The 18,715-nt window shown below is 38.2% G+C and overlaps 1 protein-coding gene across 1 annotated transcript; it reads right to left on the bottom strand.

Annotated features, from left to right (window-relative positions):
• Positions 1 to 1,128: 1,128 nt before the first annotated feature.
• On the bottom strand, positions 1,129 to 6,485 carry cbx4 (chromobox homolog 4 (Pc class homolog, Drosophila)). The gene is made up of 5 exons (XM_079636403.1): positions 6,139 to 6,485; positions 5,991 to 6,034; positions 5,574 to 5,639; positions 4,138 to 4,204; positions 1,129 to 3,490 (listed from the first exon to the last, which is right to left on the bottom strand). Exons 1-5 carry the CDS (start codon positions 6,205 to 6,207, stop codon positions 2,225 to 2,227), a joined length of 1,512 nt encoding a protein of 503 aa, XP_079492529.1. The 5' UTR covers positions 6,208 to 6,485; the 3' UTR covers positions 1,129 to 2,224.
• Positions 6,486 to 18,715: the final 12,230 nt, after the last annotated feature.

Genomic DNA, 18,715 nt, shown 5'->3' with positions numbered 1-18,715 from the left:
TACGCCCTTGCATTTAAAGATGATCTATTCTTAATTTTTTTTTTTTTTTTTAATGCAGTATTTATTTAAGTAATCCAGAAATATGGCATGCATGTATTTTAGATCGCTCATTTTCTAGTAGGCTTATCAATTAACTTTTCATTAATTGTTTAGGCCTAAACGAGCTATCGAGCTGCAGAATGATGTGCGGTGGTTTTATGGTCTATAGACCTTATTCACTGCAGAGCCTTGACAGGTATGGAAGCGAGGCTGTGAGGGAGAAATTTACCGTGTTTCCAATGCTACCCATATAAAATTTTTCACAGCTTGTGTTGGCTGGAGTGTTTTGTCTACTGAATTTCCTATATAGGAACCTATTTTTGCAGTGTTTCGTCAGCAGAACAATCCAAAAACACATTTAATATCAGTACAATACACAACCCACTTAAGATATAACCTATGCTTATCACTCACAGCCTCGCTTGATTCGTTCCCGTTAAAAATCAAAGATGGCGCTGCTGTGATTGTGAATAAGGTCATACAGACATGAAGTGCTTTATGAACATGGTACTGCACCTAGGAGGCAGCATTGCAAAATTTTAGTAATCACAGCTCTGAAAATCTTATTAGACCCTCTACAATATTCAACCAAATAAAACAGTGTGAACATAAAAGCATTGTGGTAATGCAAGGTTTGGGCAAAGGAAGAAAAGTGCTAATTTGTTAGAGCCTCTTGCTGGCCCAAAATCGCATATTGAGTATGAAGCCAAATACATTTGAATTTGAGCTTACTTCGCGACCATTAAAACGGTAGCCTACGTTACAAATTCCCTTTTGGTACGTTCTATTTAGTATGAATATATGGGCAGTATGAATGTAATCTGGACGTACTACATCCGCCACGTTGTTACTGTCACGTGACCTACCTGCGTCAGTTGCGTCACTTCACTGTCATTCATAAATCGATGCGTCCATCGAATGCGCACTCGATTTAAGCATTCGCTTTCGGCCGCAGTGCATAACATAGTAGTACAAATGTAAATTTGCACATTATTTTTCCTTAAGTCTATGTATGCAGTCAATTAGACAATATGACCTAATAAAAATCATTAAAAAAAATCATAATAATTGAACACAGAAAGACACATTATAAAACAAATCATTCGTTTTTATTATTGAACAGTTTAATTAATATTGATTTGAGAAGCATTTTCAAACTGACTCTTCAATGTGTGCATAAAACATGCCGTTATGCATATAAATGGCCTGAACCTTGATGGCGTTATTGTGTAATTTGTACATTACATACTGTACATCTCATTGCGTACATTGCATTGACTGTAAATTGATTCCAATACATACAAAATCTATAGCATTACACTGTCCAACGTAAGCATCAATCTTACATTTACTTTCTGGTCATATGTAACAGTTTGCATGTTCTGATGATCTCTGGCCATAGTTATACTGCTGTTACAGAATTGATCTGCATTAAGGATTTATTATTATTGAATTAATTACCAAAAGAGATCCAGGAGATGATAAAGTGCAGCTTAAACGTCTTACGGATAGGGAACAACAAACAATCCAGTTGTTTTTTTCTAGCATTGCACGGTTAGACCTCACAGGCCAACAGCATCTGGAAATCCAGTCAAGTAAAATGTTTCAGCGAAACAAAATCAGTTACGCTAATATCCAAAAATACTTTTTTTAAGGTACATTCATGTACGTTATGATGACACCTTTCCAAGCAACTCAAAATTTATAGATCTCAATTATATGTACATCTGGGGGGAAAAAAACTTAAATCCCCAACATTGGAAGAAAGAAAAAAACGTGGTCTTCATGGACATGAACATTGAAAGTTGTAAGTAAGTGCATTTAACATCAATCGTCAATGAATTCTTTCAAATCCACCAGTGTGCTTACTCCAATTGGCAGATATTTTCTCAGGTAGCAAAATTCATTATCCAAAGTATTATAAACAATTTTACACACTATACAGTTATGGGATTTTAAATTCTATTTCAACAGCTGCGAAATGCCAACCATCACAATTGAATGTGTTAAAAAAACCATACAACCGGTATCTAAACAAACAAACCCTACATATATATGGTGTTTCTATATATGGATTATGTGTTTAAATAAATGTGTACATATATCTTCAGGAATGGCTATGATCAGTGCATCTGAAATGAATCTTCTTGTTCAAATGACTAAATGACAGTCCAGCGTACTGTTGTCATTCTCCTTGCACGTACTCCTTAAAGGTCACAGTTAAGCAGTTTGTAGTGATGTCCGTGATTATAACGTTACCCACAAACGGTTTCAAATGGCGGTCTGTTTTCTCCACTTGCACCGAGCTTTCTGAAATCTTCTCCCCGGTAGGAAACTGTTTTAGCGTTTTGGTTGGACCACAGCTTAAATCAATAGGCTCTTCAGAAATGGTGTCGCTGAAGTCATAACTATACGTTCTGGCGACGTGACTGCCTCTGTAATGCAGGTTTATGGGTTCTCTCTGAGGGGAAGAAAGCACAGTGTTTGGTGCACTGATGCTCCTGTAGCAGAAGAACTGCTTACAGTTTCTCACGTCCTCACCGGGTTCTGACAGGTTCCTCTTAAGGGGATTCGTTCTGGCGGCAGCTTTCTCTGCTGCCATGGGTGAGGAGTTTGGCTGGTCGCATATATCCATCACTTTTGGTCCAGTCGGCGTCGTGTCTTTCGGAAGTTCAATATTTTCGAGGGACTTTTCGGGAACACATTCACTAGCTAAAGAAAGATCCCTTTTTTTCTCAATAGAACCACTCTCGCCGCCTTCTCCTTGATCTGCCGTTCCCCCATCAGACAGATTGTCCGTATCAATCAGTGTAGGTTCCTCATTATGTCGCGCTTCCACGCCAGAAACATCCCTGTTTTTTACTTTGGAGGAATGCACACCTTTGTCCATGTATTTGCTCATTACAATGACAATTCGGCCGTTTTTGTTTTTGTTCTTGATTATTTTCATCTTGCTGCTGATGCCATTAGGAAGCGCAAACTCTTTGGCACTGGCTTTGAGTGCCCGCTCCGCTCTGCTAGCATCATCCGGCAGACCCTTGAGCTCGATAGACAGATCTTTCACTTTACTCAGGCAGCCAGTGTCTTTGTTCCGAATCCACTTCTGTTGCAAGGCCGGAGGGAGGTTCCAGCCTTTGTTGGAAGGGTCTTGACCCTTGACCTCTTTGGGTCCCGTGAGTGGCGTATCATACATCTTGGGGTCCGGCTGGTAGTGATGATGTTTCTTGCTGTTCAGCTGGTAGAAGTGTTTCTTTTTCCCGCTCAAATGCTGTTCTAAGGATATCTCCTTGCAGCTGGGCTGGTACTGGTGGTGTTTTTTACTGTTCAGCTGGTAGTGCTGCGGCCGTGAGCGGTGGATCTGGAGGGAATCCACTTTGGGCTGGTTCTCCTCATCCAGTGATGTGTCCTGAAGACCACCCAGGATGCTTGATCTACGAGCAAACGCAGGAAGCTGGGGACAAAGAGAGAATATTTATTGACATCTCAAATGAACTAGAAGTTCATCGTTTGTTATTTATATTACAACACATTAGCTTTACTCTAGGGGTTTTCATAAAGGTTCTAGATTGGCATTGATGGTTCCATGAATCACCTTTGGAACCATGGAATCTTTCCATTCCACAATAGGTTCTTTATAGTGAAAAAAAGTTCTTCCGATTATTAAAACGTTCTTCAAGCTAAGAAAAAAAAAAAAAGGTTTCTTTTAAGAACTGTTCACTCAAAGGTTCCTCTTTTCGAGAACCAAAAACGGTTCCTCTATTGCACTGCAGCGAAAAATTCCCTTTTGGAACCTTTATTTTAATACTGTAGGCAGTCTTATTATGTGAATTTATGTTTTGAGCTTACAAACGCCATTCTCATGAATATTTAATAGGTAAAATCAACTACTGAAGCTAATTGAAGTCATTTAGGACCTCAGTACATTAAGATGCACGCAGACAGAAAGGAGCCTTTTATTGATTCATAATGAAATGGAATTTTTATTCAGACTGTGCACAGGAATAACCTTTTGCAAAAATATCGCCAACTTGTGCACTGACTGGAAGATAAAAACTGCATTTGGAATAACACATGCTGTACAAGTAAAAGCTGATGTACCTGGACCAGGGGGTGTTTGGGTTTAGGCCCTCTTTTTCGATATCCCACCATTTGCTCCTGCCTTTCTCTGAAAACAGCGCATAAAATATATATAAATCCACAGTTTTTAACACAACATATTTGACATTCTCAAAACTGTTGGTTTATAAGAACAACTAAAGCTACAATGTTGAAATGCTTAAAGGAACATTCATGTGTAACAGAACGATTATTTGTATTCACTCTTAAAAATAAAGGTTCTTTATTGGCATTGATGGTTCCACGAAGAACCTTTAACATCAATAGAAGCTTCCCATTGCACAAAAGGTTCTGTATAGTGGTAAAGGATCTTGAGATTATCAAAATTTTCTTCACACTAAGAAAAAAGGGGTTCTTCTAAGAAATGTTCAAAGAAAGGTTCTTTGGGGAACCAAAAAAATGGTTCTTCTATTGTTAAAACCCGCATTTGGAACCTTTATTTTTAAGAGTGTTCTTCTCAACATTCAGATCTCAAGCCACAGACAATCTCTTTGATCACCAGGTTACAACACAAAACAAGCGCACAACGGGTAACACGACACTCTCACACTTCTAGCGCAGCTACCCCAGAGTGAAACTCCACAAATATCTTGCGAAAACGGCTATCTAAACCTAACAATTCTTTTCCTTTAGTGTCTGGAATGCTTTGATACCCTTTCTACTTTTATCTTAAGAACAAAACAGTGGGCTCAGAAGGGTGTGTGAACATCACAAGACCTTTGACACAGCAGATTAGATCATAGACATGAGTGTCCACTTGTGAGAACACTGCTACTGCTGTATTTTTTCATATATGTATGAAATAATTTGAAATAAGCTGTTCCAAAACAACGCTTAAAATAGGCTTGTTCCAAAGAACAGTGCTTATCAAACGTGTTCCAAAGAACAGTGCTTCCCAAACTTTTTGACTTAAGACTATATTAAAAGTCATCTGTTCTCAGAAATTTGGAATGTCTACATATTAAAATTTATATTTGAAATTAATTTTGTGATTACTTGAATAAAAAACAACAGTTGTTAAGGGAACAAGAATTTGCATTAATATGTATACAGTTATTTAAATTATTAATTATAAATAAATATAAGTCATCGTGCAGTGACAAGTTTAATAAAGCTCCCAGAGGGTTATGGCCCCCTGGTAGAGAACCACTGCCTTGGAACTGACAGGAAGAAAATTAAATCTTGATTGGTCAATATACAATGGCACATTCATTTTGTACGACTTGCACTGGTAATAACAATGGAGTGTTTCCAAAACTGGATAAAAGGCAAGCATCAAGAGAGTCTTTGTGGCAGGCAGACCTGACCCATGGGGCTACCATTAATCTTCAGCTACACTGTGTGCATGGAGTTGGCCCCGCCTCCCGTAACCATATATGGGCATCACCACAAGTTCAGTTATTCGTCCTCCATCTCACCTGTTTTGGAAAGCGACAAGAAGGCGCGGATCCAGAATGTTTTCCTCGGGTTCCCATGTGTTATATCTGCAACATTGACGGGAAAATATGATATTGTAATAAAGCACATGTTAAATTCAACGCATGTTGCAATAAAATGTAGCTATCGTATACATGTTAAGCAGATGCAGTGCGCGAACAAAATACATTTGTAGCCTGCTGAAAATGTAAACATACGAGCAGTAAATATACGATTTTACTACATAAGCAAAGTAAAATGTCAGTAGGATGGCAGAACGATATTCGCTCGCGTAAATTTTGTGATGGAATCCATATAGGCTACTAAACAGCCAAGCGCGCGACCAATGTGGGGTACCGGACGAACAAGACCAACATCGCGCGGCATTTTCTGTTAATGTGTCTAAAAAAAACACTTACTTGGCTGACCATCCTCGCCACTTCACCAGATACTCGATTCTGCCCTGAAAAACGATGAAAATGTGTTGGGTACGTACAGTAACGTTACAGGAACAACAAATATATCCTCTGCACCATTTACGGTAGTTCCAGTTCGCGGCAGTTTTACCTTCCGTAGGCGCTTCTTTTCGATGCCCTCCACCGCGAAGACATGCTCCCCGACGGCAGGTAGATCCATTCCGTCTCTCTGCCGCCCGTTTGAGGCGAACGAGCAAAATAAAATCTTCACTGCAACGCTTTACTGTCTCGCGTTCTCTGTGGCCCAAGATTAATTTGTCCCTCACCCCTCCTCTCTCTCTCTCTCTCTCTCTCTCTCTCTCTCTCTCTCTCTCTCTCTCTCTCTCTCTCTCTCTCTCTCTCTCTCTCTCTCTCTCTCGTATTTGTCTCCACGTTAAGCGGCGGGCACTGGAAAAGCTCAGTGCTGCTGCTACTACAGAAAATAGTTCATGCAATAATAAGCCAAGGCAGGCACGTGACGTCAGGCGAGGAGGGGGTTGACAAGAACTGTGCCGAATATAAAGCTGTAGTGTGTTTAAAGGCTGTTTGCTTGCTGTAATTAAGAACCTGGCAATATGCATGAATACTGACAAGCTTGCTTTGGTTAAAAAAAATCCATAGCCACTTTTAATCTATCTATCTATCTATCTATCTATCTATCTATCTATCTATCTATCTATCTATCTATCTATCTATCTATCTATCTATCTATCTCTCTCTCTCTCTCTATCTCTCTCTCTATCTATCTATCTCTCTATCTATCTATCTATCTATCTATCTCTCTATCTATCTATCTATCTATCTATCTATCTATCTATCTATCTATCTATCTATCTATCTATCTATCTATCTATCTATCTATCTATCTATCTATCTATCTATCTATCTATCTATCTATCTATCCATCCAACCAATGCTAAAGTCCCACAGTCACATTTAGTTGTCATGCATTTCATAACCAAAAAGTTGTGGCTATTTTCGATCTATAATAGCATATATCAGAAACATGTTGTAGGCTACTGATCATCTGTAATGCACTATACTTGAAGCAATAATGGTTTTATATACATTTTTAGACGAGGACCCCCCCTCAAGGGATGCCACGCCAAAATACACTTTACTTTTGCTTCTTTATTTACCATGCAAAACGCACACAGTAGCCAAATATAGCGACAAAACACAAATATACACCTCTAAATCTGTCTGGTAAACGAGCCACCGCGTATATTCTATTAAAGGCATCTCAGTTTAACGCCAGTGGGTAAATTAACCTCTCGTTCACGACCAGCATAGGCTGCATTAGCTGAAGGGATTAACACCTTTTTTTTCTTCCTTTTTTTTTTAGTCTATGATTAACACCTAATGTTTGCAGTTTTATAGCCTAAAATGGTATATAAAGCGAAAATATGAGGCAACATTGAGCAGCTGTGGATTTTAAATTACATTCATTGAAACATAATATCTAAAGTTCATCAATTATCACGTCTTTATCTGTAGTATTATTATTTTTTACCATTGAATAAAATTCAGCAACTAAAGGGTTAAAATGAGGTTGAAGCGTCAACAGCCAATCTAAACTCCATATATGGCCATGAACAAGAAAGGGCAAATATATCGTGTTCTTGCGGGTTTATTACATTTTTTTACAGACAGATTGCAATATTAACACAAAAACACACCATGTTTCACAATATTTGAGCAAAAAAGTGTGTTTTGACGAAGAGAATTTGATCGTCGCGCTGCATTTCTCTTCAGAGAAACACACCCTGCTGCCGTAGAAACGGAGAGTGGAACATGTTTGAATATATTAATGACAGAGACTGGTTGCTCTACACCTGCTGTAATGGGAATATCGACGACAGGTAAATGAAGTATAATTTCTAATAACATGAGGTTAAAACTGAACCCTATAAAATCACAGCAAGCCTGCAATCTTAGCACGCACAGCATTAAAATAAATCAGTAGCCACAACTTCCTGCTGTCACTTTTAATATTCAACTCATTTAGTCAACAGCATGCCATAATAATCTTCCATTTACAGTAGCCTATACTACTGCAGAAGACACCTATTCGGTGCTGCACACTTTTATCCAACAAATTCAGTGTTGTTAAACACTTATTTGTTAATTTTTTTGGCCAGACTCAATTCTCATTCTCTCTGATACATCTGTTCAAATTCAATAATTCTTTGTGTTATCAATTAAAGTTATAATGCGTCCCTATATCTGAATATGCACATTTACCTATGTGTTATTCAAGAGCAGTAAAGCTTATTCAAAAAGCAGTAGGTAGGCTATGTCAAATTAGTATATCTGGATTTGTATGAGACAGTAACAATATCGAGACGACGCAGGCTACTGATATTATCACCTCAAATTGTTATTTTGTTTAACAAAGCCTGAGTAAATGATTTTCATTTGTCACAGGTCAAATCACCATAAGACTAAAGAACAATACTAACATGGCAGTAACATGCAGTATTTCCAGGAATATATTTACACACCTGCATATACATCAGTCGAGAAGTCAGTTTATCAAATTCAGTACATGCACAGGAATTCAGACACAGCTCATGATAATGACTATGACAATGACCTTAACCATTTCAAGAGCTCTCTGGTTGGCAGCAAAAGACAGTTGACTGGATGGAAACCTCTCAAAGAGATCTTAAACTGTGATTGTTGCAGAGCTTTTCCATGTATGGAAACTCATTCACAGAACACCCAAAATAGGGGTTCCACTTATCGAGTGCCAGGCACCAAAGCGCTAAAGAAAGAAAGGGATTGAAAGAGAGAGAGAGAGAGAGAGAGAGAGAGAGAGAGAGAGAGAGAGAGAGCCCAGTGTGTGCCAGACTATAAGTGTAGTCTCCATTGCCCAACCAAGCGTCGCATTTATCCCGCTATAAAGGGTCATGGAAGAGGATTGGTCGAGGGCTGGAAGGGTATTAGAAAATGTTAAGAGGGGCCTACAGGCATTCTATCTCAGCTCAGTGGGAGCTCATTAAGTTCTGGTATCCTAATGAGCTGATATCAAAAACTGCATGCAATTTGACAGAAAATACATTTTCGAAGAAGTTAAATATGCTTTCTTTACAAGAGCGATGTTGCTTTACTTAATGATAATCAAGATGTTCCACAAAACAAGCCTTAGGAAAGAAATGCGATAACATCATAAATGAATTTCCAATTTACTCTTCAGAGCTGCAAAGCTTTATGCATGCAGTCAGAATGCATCCATGTAATTTTCTCCCAGCGCTGCGAGCTTCAACTTCCATTATTTTTCAATTATTACATGATTGGTCAGATAAAATATAGCGTCTCGGTTAATATTCTGGTTGCACTTTAATCTAGTCTTCTATCAATTATGAAGATGACTATGACTATGTCATTGTCATGCGCATCGCTGGTAGGAGTGCGGGCTCATCAGAAAGTACCATGGCGCGCTGCTCTTCTACCCCCAGAGCACACGAAGGGGGTTGGGATTGTCGGCAGAGGGGGAGGGGGCCCAAAACAGACAGCGGAGTTCCCCAGGGTGCAGAGGGATCTGGCAGGGCTGTGGCTGACCTGTCAATACTGTATCACGCATTGAGGCATGCTCTCTTCACCATCCATCTATGCTGACTGGCTTTGGTCTAAAATACTGTATACTGTCTGTCAGTGAAGAAATATAAAGAGTGGTGGAACAGCTGAATATGTGCTGGCCTGATCGGCATCAAAGCCGCTGTGCAGCATTTTGATTCTGCATGGAAAATAATTCTGGTGGGTTTTCACACATAGAAAAATCACATACAAGATATCCCATGTTTCACCCACACTCTTAAAAATAAAGATTCCCAAAGTGGGGTTTTGCAGCGATGCAATAGAAGAACCATTTCTTGAACCTTTCAGTTTTTTAAATAAAAATTTGTTCTTAGTGTGAAGTAATTCTTTTTAGAATCTAAAGAACCTTTATCCACTTCAGAGAACCATTGGTGCAGTGGAAAGGTTCCATAATGTTAAATGTTCATTATGGAACCATATAGGTGTCAATAAGGAACCTTTATTTTTAAGATGCCGCAATGAGATTAAATGGAGATCAATTGGAGACTATTGCTTAAAGGGATCGTTTAAATAAAAATTATGTCATCCTTTACTCATCCTCATGTTCTAAACCAAAATAATGTATTTACATGTGTCAGTGTTTTTGTCCATACAATGAAAGTCAAAGGGGTTAAATGTTGTTTGAACCAATGTTGTTCAATATCACAAATTTTATTTAATTTTTTTTTAGCAATGCAATAGAAGAACCATTTTTCTGTGAAAAGTTATTTAAAGAACCATTTTAATAATCTAAAGAACCATTTTTTCTACTACAAAGAACCTTTGGTGTGATGGGAAAGTTTTCCACCGATGTTAAAGGTTCTTTATGGAACCATATGCCAGTAAAGAACCTTTATTTTAAGAGCCTTTAAGTCACCTCAGATGTTTGTCCTGATAAATATACTCATATGCAACTGAACTGGTCTGACTGAAGTCCAAAATATAATTTGATGATACTGAATCAACCTGTAGGTTACAGTCAATTAGAAATAGAGTGGTGCAGATATGACGTGTTTATAGGCCCACCCTGAAGTTAGCATCACCCTGGTTCCCTCGCCAAAAACCCAATAGAATTTTTCCACTGTCTTTTGGATTATTGCAGAAAGTAAGGGCTGTGACCATGTTTTGTTCTTCACTAATGAACACAACATTTATGAATTTTGTAGCGTAAATACAATCGGCAGAAGTCAAAAGCTAAACGTAGGCTATGAACGAACTACACCATAGTCACATGACAGTAAGGTTTCGACAACTATTTCAGTCTTCGTTTAGAAACAGTTTCCGTGAAAGTTCAAGTTATAATAGTTTGCTCAACCTCTGTAGTCCCAATTAGCAACCACCTTTTTCAAGACAAGTACAGTAAGCACAGTAAAATAACAAGAGGGTAATACTGATGTATTTTATATCATAGAGTAAAACATGAACATATCTTGAGATTGTGTTCACCTTAAACCATATTTCAAGCATTAAAAGGATTAGTTCACTTTAAAAAAAAACTTTTGCTGATTATTTACTCACCCCCATGTCATCCAAGATGTCCATGTGTTTCTTTCTTCAGTCGAAAAGAAATGAAGGTTTTTGATGAAAACATTTCTCCATATAATGGACGTCAATGGGCTCCAAGCGGTTCAAGGTCCAAATGACAGTGTCAGTGCCGCTTCAACGGGCTTTAACGATACCAGACGATGAATAAGGCTCTTATCTAGCGGAACGTTCGGTCATTTAAAAAATAAATCAAAAAGTTTAAGTTTTATAAGCACAAATGCTCGCCTTGCTCTGTTCTGTGATGCACGCTCGTGACGTAACGTAATACGCAATTATGTTGAAAAGGTCACGCTTCTATGAAAAGTCAAACATTTCTGTCCTGACGAAAATTTTCTTTTAGGCTTTTTAATATTACAACACCCAGGATACACACACGAAATGGCCATTTTAAACGATAAACTGACACAAAGACATTTGAATATGTGTATATGGTCCTCCTTCCGCACATTTGTAAACACTGACTCGGTACGTCAAGCGTGACCTTGTCAACGTAATTGCGTATTATGTGACGCCATGAACGCGCATCACAGAACAGAGCAAGGCGAGCATGTGCTTATAAAACTTAAACTTTTTTATTTATTTTTAAATGACCGAGCGTTTCGCTAGATAAGACCCTTATTCATCGTCTGGTATCGTTTAAAGCCCTTTGAAGCGGCACTAAAAACTGTCATTTGGACCTTGAACCGTTTGGGGCCCATTGAAGTCCATTATATGGAGAAATGTTTTCATCAAAAACCTTAATTTCTTTTCGACTGAAGAAAGAAAGACATGGACATCTTGGATGACATTATCAGTAAATTATCAGCAAAAGTTTTTTTAAAAGTGAACTAATCCTTTAACCGAAAATAACCCATAAAAAAAAAAACCAATTGACTTCTTTGCTAAAATGCTAACTCGTTTCCTGGTTTTGGCCTGCAAAAATTTAGCTTGCCACTATTTACAGTAATTTAACCTGTATCTATCTGAAGAGCAAAACATCTCAAACTGTGTTTAGGTTTGCCAAGATCCCAAAGTCTGCAATTAAAAGTCAGTGTTCTCAATATGATCTCACACATTTCTCCTCAAATTCTCACTAGACAAATCCAAATGCATTTTTTTTTTTTTTTTTTTTTTTTTTGCTCAATACACTCACAGCATGTCAATGATCGTCTCAATTGCACTGATTTCCCCAAAGGAATTCCTGGAGAAATCTCACAGCAGGCAAAGTTGACATAAATAAAACATAACTGAGATCTCTATTAAGTATCCTGCAACCTCTGAGCAATAAAATATTCCCCTGGGCAGTGCCATGCAAATCTAGACCGGCATATGTGTACAATACAAGTGTGGAGTTGGCTTTGCCCTTCTTTTCCGTGACTCTCGGGAAAGACTATCTGACTGTTTCCCTTGCATTTTAATTCTCATTTCCCTGGCAGCGGAGCTTAAGGGATTCTCTGTCCACCTCAGCCTTGACAGCGGACTATCCGGTCTCAGGGTCAATGCAGCTATTCCACATTGCAACCTTGAGTTCTCGGTGCCCTATAACCATTTAGCCGAGGTTACAGCACAGCGCATTCACTTGGGCAGATGAAACCAATCACACACATAATAAAAAGACGATCGTGGATGTGCCAGGGAAGGGTGGGGAAGATGAAGAATATTAAAAAAGAATATCTGGAACAAACGGTGATAGGATAAATGGACAACACAATGCAGTTTAATGTGGCGCTCCATCTATATGGAAATGCCGGCGTGTGGGAATCTGCCAGGGAATGTCGAGTAGCCCGTGCTGGCGATTGGATGGGGGTGTTTTGTTTCAAACTGTGATTGAAAAGGTACAATCACATGGCATTACAATGAAGACAGTGGAATTTGGAATTGTCAAGCAGGAATAGATTGTCTTCCTTTAAAAAACAACAAAAACAAATCACATATGGTTTACTTTAAAGATCACTAGACGAGCCCTAGAGACACAGATCCTCAACAAAAACCACGAGAACCAGACAAGTCCTCTGCACAGACCCTATGGCCAGATCCAACTCCCTCCCACCACATGCTGGCAAATAACGTACTGTATCCCGATCTTCAAGCAGAAGGAGCTGGATGACTTGTTCTGAATTATATCAATCCACAATCTGACTTGCGATGTAGCCTAGAATTCATTTGTTTTCCCTCCATTTTTGTCACCTAATGGAGTTTGGGTTCCTTGCCACTGTCGCCCTTTGGCTTCCTTATGGCGGATACACTTAATATTCTGCAGTTATTGACTTGAATGCACTGACACTATTGGATGAGAGCTGGATGATGACATAATCTCCAGAGCTGCTTTATAGATGAATTGAGCTCAATTCATTATTGAACTTTACACAGCTATTGTGTCTTTTTTCAGCTATTTATTATATTTTTTTAGAGCTGCTTCACAGCAGAATTGAATTCTGTTTACATCACTGAATCATTATTTTCCAATGTTTATCCATGTAAAGCTTCTTTGAAACAATCTGTATTGTATATAATCACTATATACAGTAAATAAAGGTGACTTGGCAAGTCAGTTTTTCCTCATAGCACCAACATGTAAAATAGTACAATTGCACACAAATACCAGCTATTTTCCAGCTATACGAAGTTTGCTTGATCTAGCTAGAAGCTTCCAGAACCATGTATGCATAAAATACATTTTTTGATTGGAGTTTGAATTGCATTTAAAATTTCCATTCATTTGGATTACACAGTTTTAATATAAACGAATCAATTTAATGTGATGCATATTTGCCACTCACACATAAACAAACTGAATGTGTTTTAAATGCGCAAAAGTTTATATCATCAATAAATCCAATATCATTCAATCTTATACATTTTAACTAATTGAATATTGCTTGTTCCACAGCTAGCCATATTTAAACCGCATTCATACTTTTTAACGGAATAAATGTAATTGTTTTCACAATTAACAGATTTGTTCTCATTCAATTTGAATAAATGCATTTTGAAAAAATATGATTATGAAAATAAAACCAAATAGATGCACATAGTTAATAATAAACTATGCCGAGATTTTTTTTAGTGCACAAATCTTATGTTTCATGTATGTATGACCGACAAACATGCATCATATACTAAAATTAGTTTGTTTAGTAATAAACTAAAGAGCAGCAAATCGTCACAGAGGTTAAATCATGTTTTTGTTTCAAACAAACCACATTTGATAAGAGTATCACATGTTATATTGACTGCAATTCCCACTGCACGTCTTCCACATTTGCTTGAGCACGTCTGATGGTTATTTAAAGAGAAAGCCATGGATTTCTCATTCCCATTGAAGATAATGGTAAATCAATAAGCTAAATAAATTCAAATCATCCTGAGAATGTCTGAGGAGTGAAAAAGCAAAACAAGATAGTCTAAAATAGATGTTTTGTGATGTTTCATTTATTATATTCCGGCACACATTTCTGTATGCAAGTCTCATGCTAAATTGCAGTGGGGGGTCACAGTAGCCGTCAGCCATAAATCAATACGAGACTGAAGAAGTTTACAAGCACAGCTCAATTACGGTTTACATACAGTACATCTGGAAAACATGGATGGAGGTGTTTTGCTTTGTTGTATTTGTTCCCAATATGAATTCCTTCAGCTGTCAGGCCTTTGACATTAGATTCCTCATGGCGAGACTTCTGTTTCTCCGGCTCTCTTTGATTCTCTGTGCATCAAACAAAACATATGGATTCCGGGCGATTGGATTTTTTCAAGATGGCGTGTTTGTTGAGGATGTGTTTTTTTTTACTACAACGGTGGCTATTGGTTGAAGCCGACAGCCTCATGGGCTTCTGCGCTGCCGGCGACCCGAGTTTGAGTTTACGCAAGCATATTTATGATTTTCTTTCTGGCGGACGATAAAACTGATTTTTTTTTTTTTTTTTAAATCCCAAAGACTTACACTGATGGAAGGATCTGAGCCATACACTGCAAAAAATGTTTTTCTTCCTCAGCATTTTGTCTTGTTTTCCAATACAAATATCTAAATATTCTTAAATCAAGATACATTTACTTGAAAAACAAAATGACATAAGATATAAAGTCTTAAGTTTCTTTTTCTTACCCCATTAGTAGTATAAACTCACTTAATTTTGATAAATATTCAGAAAAGATGGACTGTTTTGGTTTGAACCATAAGCAACTACCTAGCAACCATGTGGAGACATTGGCATACACCCAAATCATCCTAGCAACTGCGTAACAATCTCCTGGCAACGCATCTTGATGGTCTTGATTTGCATATGGGCCTACATTAAAGGCACAATAAGATTTTTATTAAAATATCCAAAAACCACTAGAATAGTGTTATATAGTTTGATGACTTGTGTACTTACAGTTTTCTTGATTTTCCGTGAGTACCGTGTTTTTACCATGCCTCAAAGAAAAACATTTTGTCTAGTGGCTAACATAACATAATCAGATGCAGCTTTATTTTTAGTAACAGTAAAGCATATTTTTTTCCATGATACAATATGTTTCAAAATGAATTGCATGCCATTTAGCAACACAAGCCATCCAGCTTTTATTAATATGACATTCTAATATCGATCTAGCTTACTGCAGTGTGCAACAAGTGTCTCATGCCGAGCGAACGGACAGAGTAACACTATAACATAATTTTCAACAGACAAATTTAAATGATAAAACAGCGCCGCGTTACCCCACATTACCTGAAGAAGCGGAAGTGGCGTCTGCGGCATAATAAAAGCTCCACTGCTCTCGAGCCGTGTGTCGCGCTCGTCTGCTTTATACTACAGTAACGTTAATAATCTCATTTATGAATATTATTTCTGCCCGAGTCCCGTCGTATTCTCCACCGGCTATAGAGGTGAAGACAAAAACTCCCATGATTCTGCGCTCAATCTCTGCGCAAGCTACACCTTTGTTTTGAATATGTGACCTCTAGCGGTGAAAAACTACATATTGTGCCTTTAAAAGGCTAGATTTACTAAACTGGGAAAATTATTGTGAGAGCGCAATCCCCCAAAAAGTGCAGGGAGTTGAAAAAGTTCTGCGCGTGATCTACTGACGACGCTCAAATTAAAGAACACAGACGCACCCAGATCATTTTCATAATCACCAACACAATCTAGCAAGAGCAGCGCAAAATAGCGTCTGGTTTAAGACAAGCTATATTTGGGCGGTAAATAATGGCGCGAATACCAGTAAATTCACGAGTGCAAACCTAAACCTTATTAATTTAAATACTCTCCTTATATATCCCCATAAATGTACTGTCTGAAAGGGAATCTCCTATAAATGCATATGCAATAAGGTCAGCCGCAAAAAAAATAATCCTGTCCATGCCTTTTCAGCACAAATTTTTCACTGTGTCTAGTAAGTCCTGACTAGATTTTTAACACCAAAAGGGTTTAAAAGATGTTAGTTAAATCTGGCCCTAAATCTAATCATTGTCCCCACAATAAGATAGCCAAAACCCACACACATCACATTTATTTATATATTTATAGTCCTTATCTATTTTCAAGTTCTTTCCCTTTGGCACTGTTTCATCTTCAGTGACACATCTTTCAATGTCAACAAACTGAAATGCTGCCTCCGAGCCACGTGAATTCCTTGCTATTAGAGAAGCACAATAAGCCAATGTTTACAAAAGCCTGACTCGTGAGCTTTTCTCCTCTTCCTGGAGCCGGGAGGAGGGCACATGCTCACAAACAGCACTGACGCAGGTACGACGCAGAGCGCTGGAACAAAGGCTTTGTTCTGACCTCTATCCCCTATAGCCTCACATCACAGCATCCAGCCACACGAGTCCTTCAGATCGCTCTTCTGTTCCTCTATACGCTCCTGGGGTTTCAGAAATATCTGCCACACAAAAACAATAGAGTCTGCTACCCTGAGGTCATGGAAATCTACGCTGTAAGAAACAGAATAAACACATTGAGAAATAATGACATTGTTAAGTTGTGTCAAATGAGTTGAAGTATTATTGCATTTGCATCTATCTATCTATCTATCTATCTATCTATCTATCTATCTATATCTATCTATCTATCTATCTATCTATCTATCTATCTATCTATTGTATCTATCGGTACATATGTCTATCTATCTATCTATCTATATATCTATTGTATCTATCGGTACATATGTCTATCTATCTATCTATCTATCTATCTATCTATCTATCTATCTATCTATCTATCTATCTATCTATTGTATCTATCGGTATATATGTCTATCTATCTATCTATCTATCTTTCTGACTGTCTGTCTGTCAACATATTGCATGAATATGAGCATATTTGTGATGTGACTAACCATGTACAGTGTACAATGTGTACAGTATATTGCTTGAATACTATTTTTGAAAGCATAAACACACAGCATATAGGCCTACACATAGAGTATTTATTGTGGATTAAAATACATGAAATTGTCAACAGAATTGTGTACATGCTGTCATTTATAGGCTACTGTATGCGTTTATATTATCAGACAGAAACGCATAATAATAATAATTAATAATTCGTTACATTTATATAGCGCTTTTTCTGAGACATAGCAGGGGGAATCTCCTCAACCACCACCAATGTGCAGCATCCACCTGGATGATACGACGGCAGCCATACTGCGCCAGAACGCCCACCACACACCAGCTTACTGGTGGAGAGGAGACAGAGATGAAGCCAAAATAATGAAAATATATGCAGTAGGCTACTGAAGATGCAAACTGATTTACAGTAGGCCTAATGTCTTCTATATTAGGCAGATACATAGGCTATTTGACACAGCAAATGTCAATATAAAATTATTCTGTAATTTGAAAGTAAATGCATTTGTTTTTTGTTTTTCAGTTTTAAAATGTGCTTTTCTTTTAATTGCTAGTTTTTAGCCACATTTATATCGTCATAACTGCATTCGGAAAGAAACGCCCTGACACTTCTGTGAATTTAAAAGTCACGAGGTGCCGCTGATGACTAAGCGTAGTCTGAAAACACACCCAATGGAAAGAAAAACACACACGCACACGAAGATGGAGTCACTGGCATTCGCAGCTTCACTTGGCAGCCACATGCTCCGCTCTTATTAAAATGCATAAGAGCAAATGAGTTTGGGAAGCTGCTGAAAGGTGCTGCGTATAATCCACTTTTCTCCAGTTCCTCCCGGAAAGGGGTTTGACGTAGCATTGATGTGCTCAGCCGCCACCTCGGAGTCATTAATATTCATTGACGATGTTTCTCCCGCTGCGAGTGGCGGATATTGTGATTATGAAGATCTGGATCTCTGAGGTGAAGGCCCACACAGAGAGCATCAGTAAGACGTGTTGAGGGTGGGCTGTGGAGTTTGAGGGGTGGGGGGTGTTGTGGTTAAAGGCGTGGAGAGGTGCTCATTATCCTTTGGGGAACGACTCACAATCACTCCTGTACGCCATGACTCAATGAAGGCCTTGGACGGCTCTAATCCTACTTACACCTATCAGCAGCACAATTCTCATGAACTTCAAACAAAAGGACGACAGGTTTTTGAAAGAGGTACTTGAGGCGTTCCTGCAGAATTGTGTAGTTCTTCTGCATGTTGATGAA

This window comes from Phoxinus phoxinus, assembly GCF_949152265.1.
Source record: "Phoxinus phoxinus genome assembly, chromosome: 1".
In the NCBI taxonomy this organism is placed as follows: Eukaryota; Metazoa; Chordata; class Actinopteri; order Cypriniformes; family Leuciscidae; genus Phoxinus; species Phoxinus phoxinus.
Note: the sequence above shows the minus strand (reverse complement) of the source record. Positions and strands in the feature narration are given on the sequence as shown.

Bases quoted from the DNA above. Each gene is read 5' to 3' on its own strand.
- cbx4 (XM_079636403.1), bottom strand. From the start codon at position 6,207: ATGGATCTACCTGCCGTCGGGGAGCATGTCTTCGCGGTGGAGGGCATC. The intron at 5,640-5,990 runs GTAAGTGTTTTT...TCAATGTTGCAG, and splicing joins TGGCGAGGATGGTCAGCCAA to ATATAACACATGGGAACCCG. The intron at 4,205-5,573 runs GTGAGATGGAGG...CGCTGTTTTCAG, and splicing joins CTTGTCGCTTTCCAAAACAG to AGAAAGGCAGGAGCAAATGG.